The sequence below is a fragment of the Branchiostoma floridae genome, chromosome 4 (genome assembly GCF_000003815.2).
Source record: "Branchiostoma floridae strain S238N-H82 chromosome 4, Bfl_VNyyK, whole genome shotgun sequence".
NCBI classification, from domain to species: Eukaryota; Metazoa; Chordata; class Leptocardii; order Amphioxiformes; family Branchiostomatidae; genus Branchiostoma; species Branchiostoma floridae.
This window is the reverse complement of record NC_049982.1, coordinates 11,294,386-11,312,909: the sequence shown is the minus strand read 5'-3', so window position 1 is coordinate 11,312,909 and position 18,524 is coordinate 11,294,386. Positions and strand designations below refer to the sequence as shown.

General features: G+C 41.8%; 3 protein-coding genes across 3 annotated transcripts in view; 2 read left to right on the top strand and 1 right to left on the bottom strand.

Moving 5' to 3' along the window:
* LOC118413905 overlaps nt 1-7,212 on the top strand; it is a 21,651-nt gene extending 14,439 nt beyond the window's left edge. The window contains exons 12-13 of the mRNA XM_035817534.1: nt 6,134-6,298; nt 6,463-7,212. Of these exons, the coding sequence (XP_035673427.1) occupies nt 6,134-6,298; nt 6,463-6,632 (335 nt within the window). The 3' untranslated portion in view covers nt 6,633-7,212. The remainder of the gene's footprint in view (nt 1-6,133; nt 6,299-6,462) is intronic.
* Nucleotides 7,213-8,236: 1,024 nt separating this feature from the next.
* Nucleotides 8,237-13,172, top strand: LOC118413961 (UPF0705 protein C11orf49 homolog). Its single transcript, XM_035817642.1, has 9 exons — nt 8,237-8,469; nt 8,870-8,972; nt 9,540-9,670; nt 10,169-10,253; nt 10,572-10,657; nt 11,203-11,395; nt 11,937-12,046; nt 12,323-12,377; nt 12,674-13,172. The coding sequence occupies exons 1-9, from the start codon at nt 8,427-8,429 to the stop codon at nt 12,726-12,728; spliced, it is 861 nt and encodes a 286-aa protein (XP_035673535.1). The 5' UTR covers nt 8,237-8,426; the 3' UTR covers nt 12,729-13,172.
* A 774-nt stretch (nt 13,173-13,946) lies between these two features.
* Nucleotides 13,947-17,076, bottom strand: LOC118413971. The gene is made up of 5 exons (XM_035817663.1): nt 16,872-17,076; nt 16,443-16,565; nt 15,751-15,859; nt 15,102-15,224; nt 13,947-14,690 (listed from the first exon to the last, which is right to left on the bottom strand). The coding sequence occupies exons 1-5, from the start codon at nt 16,961-16,963 to the stop codon at nt 14,520-14,522; spliced, it is 618 nt and encodes a 205-aa protein (XP_035673556.1). The 5' UTR covers nt 16,964-17,076; the 3' UTR covers nt 13,947-14,519.
* Nucleotides 17,077-18,524: the final 1,448 nt, after the last annotated feature.

The following is an 18,524-nucleotide window of genomic DNA, read 5'->3' as shown; positions in this document are numbered from 1 at the left end:
GTATAAAGATGTTTTGATTCTCCCTGTCATGATAGTGGCCTGTTCACATGTTCCGGCAATCAGAAATCGGCAGCAATCAGCGACAGAGTACAAATAGAAATGGCCAGCAAAAGTGTATTATGAGCCCCCCAAAAGGCCCCAAAGAGCCTACTATGGAGGCTAAGTTAGGCTGTGTTGCAATTAGTAAAGGGTCCGGCATCCTGACTATGAATCAAGTAGCTTATGTCCATGAAGGTTAGGTATCCAGGTAATAACATACGCCAAAAAGCAGCTACTTCAACAGCTGGATATGATTTTGGAGACGATCAGACGTATCAGGTAGCATCCACTGCTTTCGTCAGTGAGTATTTCACGCAAGTAGCTGATAACATCTAATTTCATTCCCGACCACGACAGCAGATACGACATTCCCGACCACGGCAGCAGATACGACATTCCCGACCACGACAGCAGATACGACAGTGCCGACCACGACAGCAGATACGACATTTCCGACCACGACAGCAGATACGACATTCCCTACCACGGCAGCAGATACGACAGTGCCGGCCACGACAGCAGATACGACATTCCCTACCACGGCAGCAGATACGAGAGTGCCGACCACGACAGCAGATACGACAGTGCCGACCACGACAGCAGATACCACATTGCCGGCCACCACCACCATGCTGCAGCCAGCCACAAACGTTCTGACGTCTGAAACTTCAACTGCACAGGTCTCTGGAAATGAGGGAGGTTTGTCAACTTGGACACTCGTGAAACTGTCATATCATTTACGAGAAGCTAAACTTGACAGCGTATCCAAATTGTCATAACCCGTATAGTATGCCTATAGATCTGAGATTACAATATGAACGCTAAGGCATACCAGGAGCGCAGTTTTGTTGACTGCGTCTCTAGCTTAATAAAGCGAATTATAAATCAGCATAAAGCAAATACTTTAAATGGTCTACTCGCTCAGAATAAACAGCTTATTTCCAACATACGTAATTACACTTAATACATTTTTCACTGACCGTAGTGCCATTTTCGTAGACAAAAACAACAAAATAGTGAACATAAAAACGTATATTTGTCCTTTCATTCATGTAGGTACGCAGGGAAATTCCTTGTGTGGACAGACCACTTTCCTGGCTGGATCCGGATATGTGACGTCACCTAACTTTCCAAACCACTACCCCAACAACATCGACTGTACCTACCACATCGCCACTACTAGGCCCGGGAAGTAAGACATTCTCTTTTTTCTCAGTCGCCAAAATATAAGAAGAAAAGAATGTTGAAGATGATGCTAATGTGTGTGTGTGTGTGTGTGTGTGTGTGTGTGTGTGTGTGTGTGTGTGTGTTTGTGTGTGTTTGTGTGTGTGTGTGCACGTGTGTGTGTGTGTGTGTTTGTGTGTGTGTTTGTGTGTGTGTTTGTGTGTGTGTGTGTGTTTGTGTGTGTGTTTGTGTGTGTGTGTTTGTGTGTGTGTACGTGTGTGTGTGTGTGTGTGTGTGCACGTGTGTGTGTTTGGGTGCTTATGTGTGTGTGTGGTGTGTGTTCGTACGCGTGTGGGTATGTGTGTGCATGCATGTTTGTGTGTATGTTCGTATTTTAGGTGCTTGAATAGTCTGATTATATTCCTAAAATGGTCCGATTCTTATGAGATCTGCCTAGAGAGTATCGTTCATTTTAGGTTTGGGATGTTCTTGGTGTGGATTGTGTGACTTAAATCTACGTTTCCTATTCACCGTAGAATAGTCCTGATCCAATTCATTCAGTTCGAGTTGGAGATCGCGGTGGGCGATGCGTGCCCGTACGACTACATCACGGTGGTGCTGGACGGTAGCGAGACCCTCGGGACGTACTGTGGCATTCGGGAGCCTCCAAACACCATCACTGGTACCACCGTGGACATCAGGCTCAGAACCGACTTCTCCATCAGTCGCAGGGGCTTTCGGCTGCGCTATGAAGCTGTGGACGAAGGTAAGGCTGCGACAGATATTATTTTTTTCCGTTAGAAACAAAGAATAGAGCATTAGATCTGGATTTTACCAGCACCATCACTGGTACCTCCGTGGGCGTTAGGCAAAGAATCGACTTCGCCGTAGAGGCTGCGATATGAAGCTGTGAACGAAGATAATTATAAGTACAAGATAACATTCTCTATTTCTTTATAAAGAAAATGGTTTCCTTATAAAGAAATGATCAAAGGTTTCCAAGTACATTTGATTTGATACGGTGATGCTGAGAAATTAGTTATTATGAAAACGATTGGTACCTGTCGAAATGTTTGGACATAAGATAACGTTTAAGAATTGATAACCGAGGACAGAGAAGTATATGCAACGGAGTATCATCTGATATATTGATAAACAAATGTCTGTTTTAAAACCTACTAGTTGTTTCAAATTGTCGAGGGGTATGGTGGGTGCACACGTAAATTCAAGTGTATTGACATGTTATCGGTTTAGGTGAAGTTTGTGGGGAAGAAGGCATTTTTTTTTACTTTGACCCACCGTTATATAGCCTAGTTGTCTAAGAGAGAAAAAAAAAACTACTATTGCTTCTTCGGCCTCAAACTTAAATTAAAGGGGGTTCACACGTGCGCATATTTTCATGTCCGCATGCATTCCGTTTTGAGATTTTTGCTAATTTCTTTCATACGCAGTCGTACGGACAATGCATACCTCATACGCATCTGAATAGTTTTATGTAAGTTTCAGGTACGCAAAGATACGCATAGATAGCTTCAGACATGAATAGAACTATCGCACGTACGCTGTTACGTATCTTACATGTTATAAATTCGCAGTGCATCGGTCCCACGTCGGTCTAGTGCGGAGCGAGTACGCTGTGTTTACGCAATGCGATTCGTACGCAATGATACGCGCATCTATGTATCCCAAATGAACACATGTAATTCGTGACATTTGGGACATGAACAGATACCAAACACGCCAATGAGGAAGTCAATTGCACAATCTATGCAAAAATGGCAAAACCGCGTAATGATAAATGTTGGGAATTTTATACTGGCGACATGTGTAAGCAAGTCAATGATGTACATAACCATGCATAAATCATGTAAATGAATAAGTCATTTTCATAAAATCTACAAAAGCTCTTAATATTTCAGGGAGGTATGAGGTCGCCGAACTCTAGTTCTGTACGAGCGCACCTGTAAATTTCACGACTACTACTATGATCTACTATATCTCCGCGACTCAACCTCTGCTTGGAGAGTATGATATGCACAGCAGCATACTTACGATAGTTTTGTGCATGCCCAAAACTATTAGACGTACCGGGCGTATACCTGCTTATACCTTTAACTTACACAAAACGATTGGAATGCGTGTGAGGTGCGTATTGTGCGTAGGACTGCGTATGAAAAATGTCAATATGGACCTCATACGGACTTGAAAATATACCTGCCGTTAAAAGAGTCCTAAACTCCACAAGAGAGGTAGATATCAACTTTAGGAAGTGAAATGCGCATGCTACTTCACATTATACGACAAAGTGCCCACTAGTATCACCTACATAAAAAGCATTCAGTATTGTGCTAAACTCCGCAAGTATTCTTTAATTAGATTAACTAATCTCAAGCGTCTGGCAAACGTTCGGTTACAAACCAATTTGAGGGGCGATGTTAAAAACTCGTCTTGTTTTGCGTTGTTTGATATCTTGTGAAAAATTGGCCGTATTGGCGTGCACATCGCTCCTCATTTATGCCGAAAATATTCACCATGAAGGAAGTGTCTATGCGTATAGAAAACGCATGGGCATGGTCTGCATGGGTTCAGTCAGTTATCCAAACACACCTTGTGTAATTCTCCACAAGTGAAATTCTGCAAAAAGGTTGCTGAATGTGAATTCATTGATACATAATCTGTTGGAAAATAACACTCCCTTCTGGAGCCGTGTAGAAAGCGTTTTCCTTGTGCAATTCAACAGACTCGGCGTTGGACCTTCCAGAGACGCTCTCGACCTGCGAGGCCATGAGTACGGTCACTGTGTCCGGCGTCGAACGGATCCTGACGTCACCCATGTTCCCTGACAACTACCCTAACGACCTGTCCTGCTCCTGGACCTTTCTGGCGCCGCCAGACAAGTACGTCATCACGTTTGAATAGTCACGTGACTGTGACGCCAAATTTCTACAAATACTATATCAAAGCTACGTCATTCCCTCGGAGACAGTTTGCAGTCACGTGTTGATGACGTTTAATCCATATTTCATTAGTTTCATCCATGTTGGTGCGTTAAATACTCGTGTGAAATTGGCATCCTCTGAGAGAGAGAGAGAGAGAGAGAGAGAGAGAGAGAGAGCGGAGAGAGAAGAGAGACGGGAGGGAGAGAGTCGGAGAAGGGAGAGAAACGAGAGAGAGCTGGAGAGAATGATTATTTGTGTATTCAGTTTAATCAGCCACCATCTTACATCTATCAGAGCGTACCGGCATGCCGGTGACTCTATTTATAGACATCTGCATCTTGTGACGTCATGTGCTTCTATCACCCGCAGGTTCGTGGAGGTCCGTTTCCTGACGTTTTACGTGGAGGCCTTTCCCAATTGCAGATACGACCAGGTGTTCGTGCTCATCGAGGGTGTGGAGACCAGTGACGGGCCGTATTGCACTTTCAACGAGCCCTCCGGGGCGTTCTACGGCAAGAGCGTCACCGTCAAGTTCATTACCGACGGCGGCGTGGAGAAACAGGGGTTCGAGATGACGTACCAGAGCGTTGAAGGAGTCGGTAAGGAAATATTTTTGGACGTAGAGCATAAGCAGATACCAAATATACAAATAAGGAACTGATTTGCATACTATATGCAAAATGGCAAAACCGCATAATGATTAATGATGGGAATTTTATACTTAGGACATCTGTACGTTAGTTATTGATGAACATCACTATGCATAAATCATGAAAATGTGTAAATCATTTGCATGGAGGTATGAGGTCGCCGAACTCTAGTTTGTGGATGTGAGCGTATTTCTGTTGATATGATCACTGATGTTTACTTTTACATTGTATGATGAAAAATCTAATAACTTAGCAAGTTGTGTTTGTTGTTGAATGTGATATCAAGGACACTCGCCACACACAGGAGTTTTTTTTTCCTTGACAGCAGTGCGCATGCCCTTCAAACTCAAATTGATCGTGTTAAACAACCATTATAGATACAGCCAGGCCATAGGATAAAAGGCGAATACTGAAACACACCAACTTCAGCAAATAACTCCGTCGCCATGGCAATGCATTTTCATTACTACACCTTTTTGGTGTTGGATTATGCTGTATATGCTCGCAACTGTTGCCTGTCTAGTTGTCTGTATGTCCAGTGGAGGGTACCGTAAACTCTTAAAAATATTACCCCACCAGTAGTATAGATATTTCTAACGTTAGCATGTCTTCTGTTAGAATATTCTATCCAGGGCCGAAGTTCATTGCAGGATTTTACATTTTTGTTTCAGCCTCGGGCACATGCACCAACAAAGACTTAGTGCCCTGTGGTGATAAACGCTGCATCCCCTCCCTCTGGAGATGTGACGATGTCAGGGACTGCGACGACGGGGCTGATGAGATGGACTGTCGTAAGTACTCCTCAATTATACACCCTTTCCACTGGAAATACAAGCATTGAACGACTGGCTATTCACTTATTAATATAAGATTTACCGCATTTTCCGAAGGCCGCTGATAAACATTCAAGATGACAACCCATAGACCGGTAAGGACCGTACCGGTATCCTGCTTTTGATAAGTTTGTTGGCTTCTTTAACATGCTCGATGTGTAGCTCTCCCCAAACACAGGGTCTCCAACTAGAACACAATTTTAGCGCCATGTTGTCCACTTTTCTGTCCTGACTGTATGTTACATATCTCGTTTTTAGGTACCCTTAGAAATCAACGTTTTTAAGTGGAAGGGGCTACCCAGTCGTCTGGAAATAAAATAAATAGCTAAATAAGTGTCATGGAATACTAGTATCACATACAATATAACAGTATATTCGTGAAATTTTCACATGTAGGTATTACATGTCAGGCACACACTTTATTAGTCTAAGATATAACGTTAATATGTGGATCTCATAGTCCTGGGCTGCCTGCGCATGCCTTGTACTCTTTTTTCGACTACCACAGCGTTTCAACCTCACCAAACTACTGCAACATCTGCAACCAACACCACGGTACGTTCACAGACCACAGCAACACAGATGTCGTCTTCTACCCAGCCGACACAGCGGCCAACTGATCCAGGACCTACTGCTTCTCACAACACCACCAACCAGACGACAAGCCTAGAAGGTATGGGTTCATTATCTTGATTGATTGATCACTTCAGTTTTTTCATTAGCCGAATAAGGCTGCATCCTCTCGCATATAGATATACATTTATATTGATGTCAGTTTTTTTGTGGCCTGTTGTTTTAGCCAACAATTGTCAGCAGTACAAAATCATTGTCTTGCAGAAGGGAAGACTACCAAATCTCCCGGTATGTGGTACAGCAAGCTGTTCAGCCTAGCACGGGTTCACCTGTGCTGTACTGCAGGCATCATCGGCATGGGCAGCATGTGGCTGTGTTACTATGGTTACAGACGCAAATACCAACATGGACGAAAAGTGGCTCCGCTAGAGTGAGATGAAGAAGAACCACGAGGCAAATGTGACAGAACGAGCTCGAGCAAAATATCTTCAAAGACGAGCTAGCATGTTGAATTGTGTAGACAGTTATTACTATTAGATGATGTCCAACATCAGTTTGATGGGCTGGTCGTCCTTTTACATGGCAGATATTTAGTAGTCATGGGGGGCTGCCGCTTCTAGGAAAAAGGTTTTTGTGTCAAAGTTTGCTGAGCTCCATTGTAGGTTATCACATATGTCTGACATCGTGTTATACTAGGCTGAATATAAAGATATAGACACTTTTTAGAGCTTGGTCTTTTATCCCACGATCGATGATTGTACGAGGATTAGATGGTAAAAGCTGTTTATCTTGTTTTGAGTGAAAAGTAGTGAATATCGTTAAGTGTGTTGCCATTTCCCAATGCTTAAAGCTAAGTGCATTAGTACTTATGGGTTTTACACCTTTAACAGGCCGATGTGACGTCGATCGTTTGATCTAATATATGTACTCGTGTGTACAACAACAATGGATAAATTCACGGGATATTATCTATCTAGTTTCAGCATCACTTTACAATAAACTCTGTTATGCACAGTTTCTTGGTGAATGCTATTACAGCAATGGTCATATCTTACACTTACATTCTAATGAGTTATTCTTAAGACAAATGCTCAGCGTTTTGAAGCAAATACATCGTCACATAGGTCAATAATGGACGGCAAATGAGTAGGATATTGCTGAAAAAACGGTCTATCTTTGTAGATTATCATTAAATTTATAGTTGATAGTCCCATATAGGCGTGATGAATTCGAAAAATGAAATCCGTACCCCGGACATCAAAACAACGGTGTGAAAGCTTAGCAAGGAGATGAAAGAAAATGTATATGGCTCAACTTGAGCTTGACAATACATGCAATGCCCATTCTTGACGCTGAGGTGGTAATTGAGTTATCAATTTTCGCGCTTTAACCGGATGGACGCACAAACACAACAAAAGTCGTAGGTTGGCAAGATAGACTTACATGCAGTGAAAGTGCCCCTGTCTTTGACTGACAAAATCACATTGTCAAGTTGTGAAATAGTCATTTAAAGAGGCGTGAGACCGCTGCCTACAGTTTTCAAACGATATTACAAAAACAGTGTTAAGTTAACGTAAGCAACATAGGTCAGTTTTTGTATCAGTAACAGTGCAAGTGTACACGTACAACGTACTCGACACTGCAGCACAGGCAGTGGCCATGGACGCCATAACGTCAACGCTTTTCCTTTCACTCGTTATCACGGCTGCAGACGGCACAGGTAAGCATACCGCCATTTTTCTCATTTTGGATTTTAGATGGATTTTAGATTCAATCGATTATTGACGTCCATGCATCAACGATGGGGGTGTGTTATGTTTTTGTCCTGTCTTGTCTTGTCCTTTCATCCTTTAACTCATTAGTATTTGATAGACAATAGAGCGTTATTTCGTGGCCCTCCAAATGCTATTGAACATGCACGGACTTGTACCGGCATCCATCAAACCTTAAAAGGTACTGCTGACTTTGTAGAAGAACGTGCAGACGTCTCCCTCGACAAACCGTCCCGCCAGTGCAGCGCGTGGTCCTTGAGCGCCATCTTGCGACTTATTATTAAACTGCAGCTAATGTTACATGGGCGGCTGGTTGCTGTGACACTAAGGGGACGCCGAACACACCTTTCCCCGGTGCTTTCGCAGGTTACACTGGAGCTGAAGTTTCGTGACAATCAACATGATTCTTGAGCTGCCTTAGGAACCTTAGCTGTTTTCTGAATTCAGCTGCGAAGAATGAGCGGGGCTCAGTTTTCGATGTCGGGCGAGGAGTATTTGGGTAACTAAGACTTTGCTCACAATGTATATGTGCCCCCCTCCCCCTTTATGATACTTGTTGTATACTAAGTAGTACAGGATGTACGCTACAAGAAATAAGAAGACAAACTGATAGCTGTGTCAGGGTGGATACACTACCGGATATATCTTCGTTTGTGGAATGTCAGAATTTTATGAGCTGTATAGCATTGATGTAAAATTGCAACAAAATAGATAGCAGAATAGACATTTTTGCCCCACTTAAAACACAACTAGCTAAATCTATCTGGTATCAAGCATCGGATGAAGGTTCAGGGCTAAGGGCCAACAAAAGTAATACTCACTCCACCAAAATAACATCAACAGAACAATTGTCCAGAACAATTTCCCAACGAGGTGAGAACCTGTTTTTTCTCCTACAGCCCGACATCATGTCATCACGTACCTGGAGGACGCTGTCAGTCAGCTGTTGGAACACAAGGAGGAAAACCCACGAGTCAACCCTGCCAAGTTCTTAAGCGACTAGTCAGTATCTCTAGTCAGTAGTCGGTATGCAGGTATCTCTACTGGTGTAGCAACCAATTTGCCTCGCAGAATTAAGAGAATCAAAGGGAGGGTTTTGGCTGTGATGTCATATTGATTGATCAATCTAAAATGAAATTTATTGAAATTAAATGTTTTGTGTTTGACTCATAGTGTTTTAACATTATTTTATTGTCACTTTACTTTCTATTAAACAGCAGTTAATGTGAAATGGTTGAACAAATAAAGTCACATTGAATTGAAAACCTATTTTGATTATCACCTTTTGGCACACGTGAATGTTTATGATGTCTGATGCCTCTTATTTACCAGTTTTCCAATGATCACCATGGTAACTAATCAAGCCTGGTCTAGTCTCGTATTCTCTCACGAGATTGAGACTAGACCATTCTCCGCGTCCAAGATGTACTGACAGACATCGAAAATTTGGAGGTACTTTCTCTACCTTTAATAAACAGTCATTGTTCGAAGAAAATTGATAGTAACTTAAACATACGTGACTGATGAACCTCTTCAACGACCATGGTAACCATGTTTCTCCTTCCTTAGTTTCACCAGTGTTCACCGCGGGAACCACACCCTGTTCCGTGAGTACGAGTACATCAAGGCCACGCCCCACAACAGAACCGCCTTCATTCGCATCTTCTGGAAGTGCTTCCGTCAGGTCGGCAAGAGTGGAGGTCAGAATGCAGCCCTTACATTACGTTTGATGGAACACAGTGCAAGACAAAAAGTTATTCATTTACATCCTTCACACACACACACAGTTGTGCACACCCACTATCCCGCGCATCATCTGTTGTTCCCTGTCAGGCGAGGGTAAGAAAAGGAAAAAGAGACTAATTAAGATTTGATGTATCTTAGTACATATCTATTAGTGTTAGATATGCCTGATATATGTGGCAATATATGTGATATATGTGGAAGGTATTTCAGCTGTTCCAAAGTGTTATATAGTTTAATTTTTAAAACGTTGATGGACAGTGGACATGATGTAAATACATACCTACATGTTTACTTCTTTCAGTCATACAAATAGCAGTTCAGATTTGATTCAGATACTGCTTTTTCTCACCTGCATGATATTCCAAATCAAGTGAATAAACAACTGCTGGGTTTGCAGCTATATCACTTTTTTAGTGCTTGTTTTGACTCCTTTATCCCTCGCCTGTTTCCAGACCTGTTGAATGCGAAGGAGTACCAGTCCCTGCTGTGCCTGCTGTGTCCTGACTTCCCATTGGAGCTGGTACAGAAAACAGCCAGGTAAACAGCCACCCCTGCTGGTATTAAAAGTGGTACAGTCCTGTCATGCATGGCACCTCCTGACTTAAAGATTTTCAGGCAGCTTCTTTTTCTACAGTTGAGTTAAAAAAAAAAGAAGAAAATTATGACTCCTCAAAACTTTTATTTAAGAGCCAGAACCTGGTAAACTTTGTACTTTCATAATTATGATAATAATGATCATTTACATAACCAGCATCTGTGACTGGCATAAGCATCTTGTATGTATGACAATCTGTGAAGTAGTTGTCATGTCTTTACTCATGTTTCCCCTGCTCTACCCTGACCATGTTTGTACAGAATAGTGCTGATGGACGATGCCATGGATTGCCTCATGTCCTTCACTGATTTCCTGTTTGCCTTTCAACTACAGTTTTACTATGATGGTCAGTTGAAATAAGTTTTGCACCTATATCTACTGTATGTTCTGTATACTAGTACATGTATAACTTATTTAGTTATTAGTATAAGTACCTGTCTGACTATATTCAGGTCCTGCTAAACCAATAACAATATTAGTCATGTATCGGTAGAAAATACATGAATGGTCATGTTTTTGCACAGGAAAGGAAAACATGGCTGAAAAATTTGGTAAGTTTGTGTTCAAAATCTTGAAAGTTGAAATGCCATGTCCTGTCAGCAGGGATCGTCCTCAGTAATGGGGACTGGTCAGTTGGGCAGTCCTGGCTGTACCCTTTCACAGTGGATACTAGATAGGTAAACAAGTCTGCTGTCTACTGTAATTCACGGTCTGAGAAAATGTAACTTATTCCGCTGTTCACAGTGGCAGCAGGTGCGCATAGAAAAAGTCAGCGATTTACTTGTTATTGGTAATGATAAGTTCATGTTACAGTCATCACTGTGAAAACTGTGAACCTAAAAGAACATTGAAAAAAATCAGGAACTACAGTATATTTTACTGTGTTTACAGAGTTTTTGTACACGGCGTCTGAGATCTACACTAACATCATGTCTGCCACCCGCGGCAGCCGAGACGCCGTCGTGGTTCCCTCGGTTTCCCGCACCAAGGGGAAGCCCCCGCAGCTGTCGGACGGGCCAGACAGCGTGGAGTCAACGCAGTTCTTTGAAGCCGTGAAGATGCTGTGTGAAACATTCCAGTTTAGGTGGGGACAGGGTTGGTTGTTTGTTTTTGGGACAGGCATGGCACTGAATTCTATTGTTGACTCAACACTAAAGCAGATCTTAGCTCATACTGTAAATGCATTTAAGTTCGAGGGGATTTAATTTCGCAGTAGCTGGAAAGATGGTTTTAAGTTCGCGGTAGCACCATGCACAGTCTCTTACTGCCATGGATAAATGATTGCGGTGGTTTTAAGTTTGCAGTTAAGTGGCCCCTGCGAAAACTGCGAACATTAAACCACTGCGAACACTTCTGCATTTACAGTATTTTCTGTCCTAGACTCTCTCCAGCACTAAGCCATGGCCACTTCTTAAATATTCTATCCAGGGCCAGGTCAAATGTGGTTCCAAATCAAAGAGCATGAGCCATCTGTTTTATTTTAGAGGCTGTCATGTATGTTAGAAAAGGTGGGACAGGAATAGAAGAATATGTTTTTATTGAAATAGTTTATTCAGGCATTTTTCCTGATACCTTTACAATCAAAGAAGGAAGCAAAGTTATAGAGCTCATATTTATTTTCCCAGCCACCCCCCAGTAGACATTCTTCGCGGGATCTTGATGTCTGCTCCCAGAGTATCGTTTTACGGCTTCCTGATGGCGCTGGCAAAACACGAGGGCATCAATTCAGCTGTTGGTAAGTAAAGGTTTCCTGCTTTGTCAGCCATGCTGGCCTTAATCCATATTCATCTACTGTCAGTTTCATTTTTTCTGGTATATAGCTGGGTTCTTTTTGCCATAGACAAGTGTCAAAGTCTGTATAGACTGATTGTCAGGTATATAGCTAGTATAAACAAAGTGGATCATCTGTATACTTTATACACATGTACTAACAACATGGCCTTCCTCTCAGCTGGACCATGCCTGTGTGTAGGCTACTCAGAATTTAATGTCATTGATTCCTTTCTTACAGGAATTTTGCCACCAAAAGCACAAATTCTGGATGACACAGACCCTGACATACAGATGTAAGTAGTGCCCTCGTGGGATAAATGTTTTATTTTTCTGTGAACCTGTGAAGAAGAGAAGAATGATAGAGAGAGGAACAGTCCAACCAAGGATGTTCTATTCAATGAATCAGTGTAGTAGAATCTTACAGTACCTATGAACAATACAGCAGTAAATCTAAGTTACAAGCAACTGTTTTACAACACAATGTATGCACTTGAGTAGCTTGTCTATCGTTTATCTCATGTCCCGGACACTGAACCATCATCAAGAAGTTAACAGTTGACTTTGTGTGAAGGTTTTCTTGTAATCTCAGTTCTAGTGCCAGGACCCCCAGACCCGTGTCTGCTGCTTCCAAGCCTGCCAGCTGAGGGACTGTTACCTGCTCACCCCTACTGTGGAATGGTGTCCTCCAACTGGTTTCTAAATGTGGATTGAGCCAGGGAACGTGTATATATGGAGACTTCATTCTATGTTTTGTTGCTGGACTTCAGGGAATGAAAAATACATGAGTTCTCCAAACGTTATTTTTATTCCATGAATGTACATATACATGTTTATTATAAAGCCTTAAATGAATGACAAATGCACTGTTGTTTGTAAGCACCTGTGTGTAATGTTCATGTTGTGTTCTTGTCCATTGTTGTTTGTATTTACCTACCTGTATGAATTATTATCATGTATCTACTCAATAAAAGTTGAAATGCATGATGTCCACCATAAGTTATTGTATAACAGGTGGAAATATTGAATGTTCTAAATTTTTTTGGAACTTTGGGCATTATAAATGGTGATGACTTTCAATGTAAGCAGATGGCAAATAAAAGAAAAGTTACTAGGGAAGACCACCAGAGTTATCCTTTATAGCTGTCAAAAATATCTCTAGTATTCTCTGCAGTGCTGTCTCCATCTTGACATTTTTGCTGTCCCCAAATCAAATACCATTTGGGAGCCATTAGAACCATTTGGTAACTAATAGTCGTTAGTTTTTGTTAACATATGAATACATATTTTGGAAAATATGCTTTCATCAAAGTCATGTTAACATTATGAAGTTCAGACTTTTTGACAGAAGGTGTGAAATTTTTGTCCGTCCCAACAAGGGAGGGGTGAGGGGTGTGTTTTGGAGACAGCTCCAAACTGTGATGCCATCCCGATGTGCCAAACCCGTTATATATATATGGACCCTTTCAGCTGCTTGCTGACCACTCACTTCAAACAAATGCTAGACTGAGGGCCGTTTAAGGCAGCACATAAAAGATGCCAATGTTTAATGACATACAGCTCACACATTTATATGTCTTCCAATCAGGCAGGCACATTACACAGTTTAAGATACAGAACATCTCTCCCCAGTCTCACATTATCCTCTCCATCTCTCTCATTCTATTGAAGCAGCCCTTTGACACTCTTCTCAGTCTAACCTCCGTTGCAGTCTTCGAACGGGGCTGTTCAGACAGGGCAAAGACTCGCTATCACGGCAAACTCCCTTCCACAGGAAACTCCCTTCCTCAGCAAACTCCCAGTCCCATCACAAGAGAACCTAGCCAATGTTCTCAGTCAACTATACACACACTGCGACACGACAATTTTATGCACAGCTTCTTTAATTCAAAGGAATACATACAGCTATCCACACACTGAGTTTGTATCTCAGGTCTCAGTACATGACCAAACAGACGAGCTAGTAACATAGCCTTGAACTGAAAACAGGTCACCTGAAAACTGGTTGTACATTTTGTTACACTTTGTTTCTGTTGGCTTTGTGTGAATCTTCATTAGTCAATGCTGAGAAATGTATGGTAAGTTTGTGCTACTTGAATCACTTCAAAATCGACTTGTCTTTCAAAAGACTTTCACATTACGCCTTTTAAGTTAAAGCATTTTCCAGTGTACTGTCTAACACATATAAACTTTTGACCAGCTGAGTTTTTTTTCCATCAGGAGCAATCCTGAGGTGTGTTGTCCTTCACTCCACAAATTTCTCATCAAGGATTAAGGGGAATGCATTATGCAAACTCCATCAATGTATAAGCCACAAAGATAAGACTTAGTATTACAGCATTTACGTGAAGCAAAATTTATCAATCACAATGTTATGTAAAAAATGTTGCGTTTGTTTGGTGGTACTTGCTACAAACAGTTTGTCATTACCAAACAGCTCAGTATTTAGTACAGTTCCTAGATGAGTACTGTGTACAGATACTGTCCTCCGTCACCTCCGTGAAGTTGGGCGTGTCGGTTAGCCCCGCCCCCTCTGCCAGGTTACGCAGGTTGCAATAGTTGGTGCTGTAGTCCAGGTAGGCGTACCAAGTCTCAGATGTAGAATGGGCCTGGGAACACACAACATAGATAGGATGACAAGATGATCGAGTGTAGCATTCAGTGATCTGACTGTTTACCGGAATACATCAAAATACACAAAAGAATGGTGAAATCTCCCAATATACAGACTACTTTGATGAGTTAGGATATTCAAGGGTAACCATAACTTGAAATTTAAACTATACCTGGTCATAATGTACTAATTACACAGACCCACTGAACAAACATTGTGGTTGGTAAATGACATATTTGATTTTAGATATTCCAATCTTTCAAAAGTTCGTTCATCACAACATTCCTGTCTTACAAATACGAACACTCATAGGACAGATAAGTTACACTGAATTTACCAAGGCACATCCTTGTAGTGTTACTTCCTATAGCTGGAGAGAGAGAGAGGTGTTCTTAACTACTCTGACCTTGACCCTGCACTTGGTTTGTGCTGTCTGGCCAGGGGTGAAGGTGAAGGTCAGGTCGTCCACGTAGTTTTTTACCGGTGTGGTGTGGGTCGCCTTCAGCTCAGTTCCAGATGCACTGACGAACTGAAATATACAAGATTCAAATTCAAAACACACTGATTTCTAACGAGCTAGCCCCTTTATCTCATGGTTGAAATGAAGGTCCACTTGACAAAAATCATCTGCTACATACAGCGGAAAGAAGCAGAACCCCAGTTAGAAGCTCTGAAGAAGATGTTTGAAAGACACGTATGCAGGTGAAAGGCCGTACAGGTTGTGTAAAAGAAAACTCCAATGTCCTATAAGTTCTACCAACCTGATGAAATTATTTTGGGGAGTAATGTTAAAATGTTCAATCCTTCTACGAAATTTAATAGGCTTTTCAGGCTTCTCCTTTGAGGTTTATTGGGCCATGTTGGATTAAAGGGTACATCTTCAAACATGCTGACTTGCAGCAGCCTAATCTAATTACCTACCAACATGATCACAGGGATTCAAATCATAATCATGACACGGTGCCCTCAAAAAGAAGTACACATGTACTATATACCTGTGTGTAGTACCTTGCATATACCATAACAACTAAGGAAACAGTAATGACATGAAGTACCTTGTACAGACACATTTCTCCCCCATTCTTGCAGTTGTCACTCGATGTCCATGTGTTGATCTGCTTAACCAAACTGGCATTCACAGCAGAGCAGTTCTGGCTGAAACCCCTGAAGTAAAAAAAGTTGATAAGCATCAAGATCCAAAATTGGGAACCTCTCTATGTATGGCAATGAATACATATGGAATCATTAAAAGTCCCCCCTATTTAATTATAAAAGATGTAACATTATGTAATGACAACATAGATGATTTGATAATGACTCCTCTCTTTTTTATGGAAGCATTTTCAGACATTCGCTTTCCATCATCAGATGAGGTAGCCGCAGGTATCCAAACCTACTATAACTGCCGAGTCTCTGTCCTCTCAGGGGACGAAAGGTACTAGTACTTGGCAGCTATAATAGGTTCGAAGACCAGGTTAATGATGGAATTTGGTTTCAGAATACCTTCAAAACTGCCCAAGAAGACCACTCTGAGTATCTTTTGTGTCTCAGGGGACGGACAAAATCTTGCCATGTCGACAGGTGGTCACTTATAATGGACAGGATTCTTACTGCGTGTGGAATGGGGAAACTTATCTAAAGGACCACCAAAAAGTGGTAACATTGGCCTGGTGGTACTTATGCAGATGCAGTCACCTGTACAAGTTCGCTTGTGTCTATTTTAAAAGTTCTGTATAGCCCTGCTCACCAGTCGATGGTGCAGGAGGCGTGGATGGGGTAACCATTGGCCAGGTACACGGAGAACACCACAACAAACACCAGCACCAATGAGGTCCCCATGGCTGGCAGGCAGAACTTACACGAACACAATCTGAAACAAAGAAATAAAATAAACCAACCTACACCACATGTGAGTTATGTAACATTCAGCAAATTACACAACTCCTAAACAGCACGAGGTTGTTTTTTTTATTGACACACGCATGTTGTACAATGTACCCATTGCTGCCCTACCCTTTCACCATAAAAAGAAGTTGTGACATGCACTATTTGAATGTCTATGTTTGAACTTGAAGGAGGTACGCATTCTTGGATGGCGAGTAACGTTAACGTTAACCATGAATATTAGAATAAAACCCCAATCACACACAGAACTCTCTACAAGCTATAACGTTACCTGTAGAAATTCCGACGCCGTCTAACTTTTCCACCTGGACTTCCGACCCCCTCGCTATCAGGTACAGCTTCGTACGACCTGGACCGCAGCATCGGTTCCCGGTTGGTTAATCAATTGTCCCGTGATGATCACAAGACGATGTTTTCTCTTTCTACCCAGGCCCCATGAAGATGTTGTAACAGACGAAACATGTGTCAAGGGTCACCAGGCACCGGGCTGAAGTTAGCAGCCCATTTAGCAGCCGATTTTAGCAGCCGATTTTAGCAGCCGATTTTGACCTAGAGGAAAGGTAGCATCCGATTCGACTACAAGTATTTTTATTTTTTTTTACGATTTAGCCCAATTGAACACATTTTTCAACGTTAGCGTTGACAAAAGTTATAAAATAGTATTTTCCAACAATTTGAGTTTGTTATCGTTAAGTTGCAATTCTTAGTTTAGCAAATAACAGCAAAATTAAAAAAAACTCCAGCAGCGACACCTACCGGAGTGAGTGTACTTATGCAAAATCGGCTGCTATACGGCTTGTAGAGCAATCTGCCGCTTATCTAAACGTAGCCCGTGAACTTGTAAGTGTAATTTAAATAGCTTATACCCTGACGTATTCAATACAAGTATCAAATCTTACGGGCCGGATTTAATTAATAGACAATCGGGGAACTAACTGGTAGGACATATGCAAGCAAGGGGGGGGGGGGGGTCGGCTGCTACACTGCTTGTAGAGCAATCTGCCGCTTATCTAAACGTTGCCCGTGAACTTGTAAGTGCAATTTAGATAGCTTATACCCTAACGTATTCAATACAAGTATCGAAACTTACGGGCCGGATTTAATTAATGAACTAGGCGATCTAATTGATAAGAAATCGGCAAGCATAGGGGCGCTAAAATCGGCTGCTATATGGCTTGTAGAGCAATCTGCTGCTTATCTAAACGTTGCCCGTGAACTTGTAAGTGCAATTTAGATAGCTTATACCCTAACGTATTCAATACAAGTGTCAGATCTCACGGGCCGGATTTAATTAATGAACAAGAGGGGAACTAACTGATAGGAAATACGTAACCAAGGGGGGGGGGGGGCGTAAAATCGGCTGCTAAACTGCTTGTATTGCAATCTGCTGCTTATCTAAACGTGGCCCGTGAACTTGTAAGTGTAATTTAGATAGCTTATACCCTTACGTATTCAATACAAGTATCGAAATTTACGGGCCAGATTTAATTAATGAACTAAATGAGTTGAAGCAGTAATTCTACACTGAGCCAAGGGGGCGCAAAATCTGCTGCTTAACAGCCGATTTTATGCCCCGTGCCCGTGAACTTGTAAGTGCAATTTAGATAGCTTATACCCTAACGTATTCAATACAAGTGTCAGATCTCACGGGCCGGATTTAATTAATGAACAAGAGGGGAACTAACTGATAGGAAATACGTAACCAGGGGGGGGGGGGGCGTAAAATCGGCTGCTAAACTGCTTGTATTGCAATCTGCTGCTTATCTAAACGTGGCCCGTGAACTTGTAAGTGTAATTTAGATAGCTTATACCCTTACGTATTCAATACAAGTATCGAAATTTACGGGCCAGATTTAATTAATGAACTAAATGAGTTGAAGCAGTAATAAGTAATCTTAGATGTGCAGTTCCATCTAAGATGAGA

Coding starts and splice junctions, on each gene's coding strand:
- LOC118413961 (XM_035817642.1), top strand. CDS start 8,427: ATGAGCGGGGCTCAGTTTTCGATGTCGGGCGAGGAGTATTTGG. Junction 9,671..10,168: donor TCAGGTCGGCAAGAGTGGAG/GTCAGAATGCAG, acceptor GCCTGTTTCCAG/ACCTGTTGAATGCGAAGGAG. Junction 12,047..12,322: donor GGGCATCAATTCAGCTGTTG/GTAAGTAAAGGT, acceptor CCTTTCTTACAG/GAATTTTGCCACCAAAAGCA.
- LOC118413971 (XM_035817663.1), bottom strand. CDS start 16,963: ATGCTGCGGTCCAGGTCGTACGAAGCTGTACCTGATAGCGAGGGGGTC. Junction 15,860..16,442: donor GCCTCCTGCACCATCGACTG/GTGAGCAGGGCT, acceptor TTTTTACTTCAG/GGGTTTCAGCCAGAACTGCT. Junction 15,225..15,750: donor GAGAAATGTGTCTGTACAAG/GTACTTCATGTC, acceptor TGTATATTTCAG/TTCGTCAGTGCATCTGGAAC.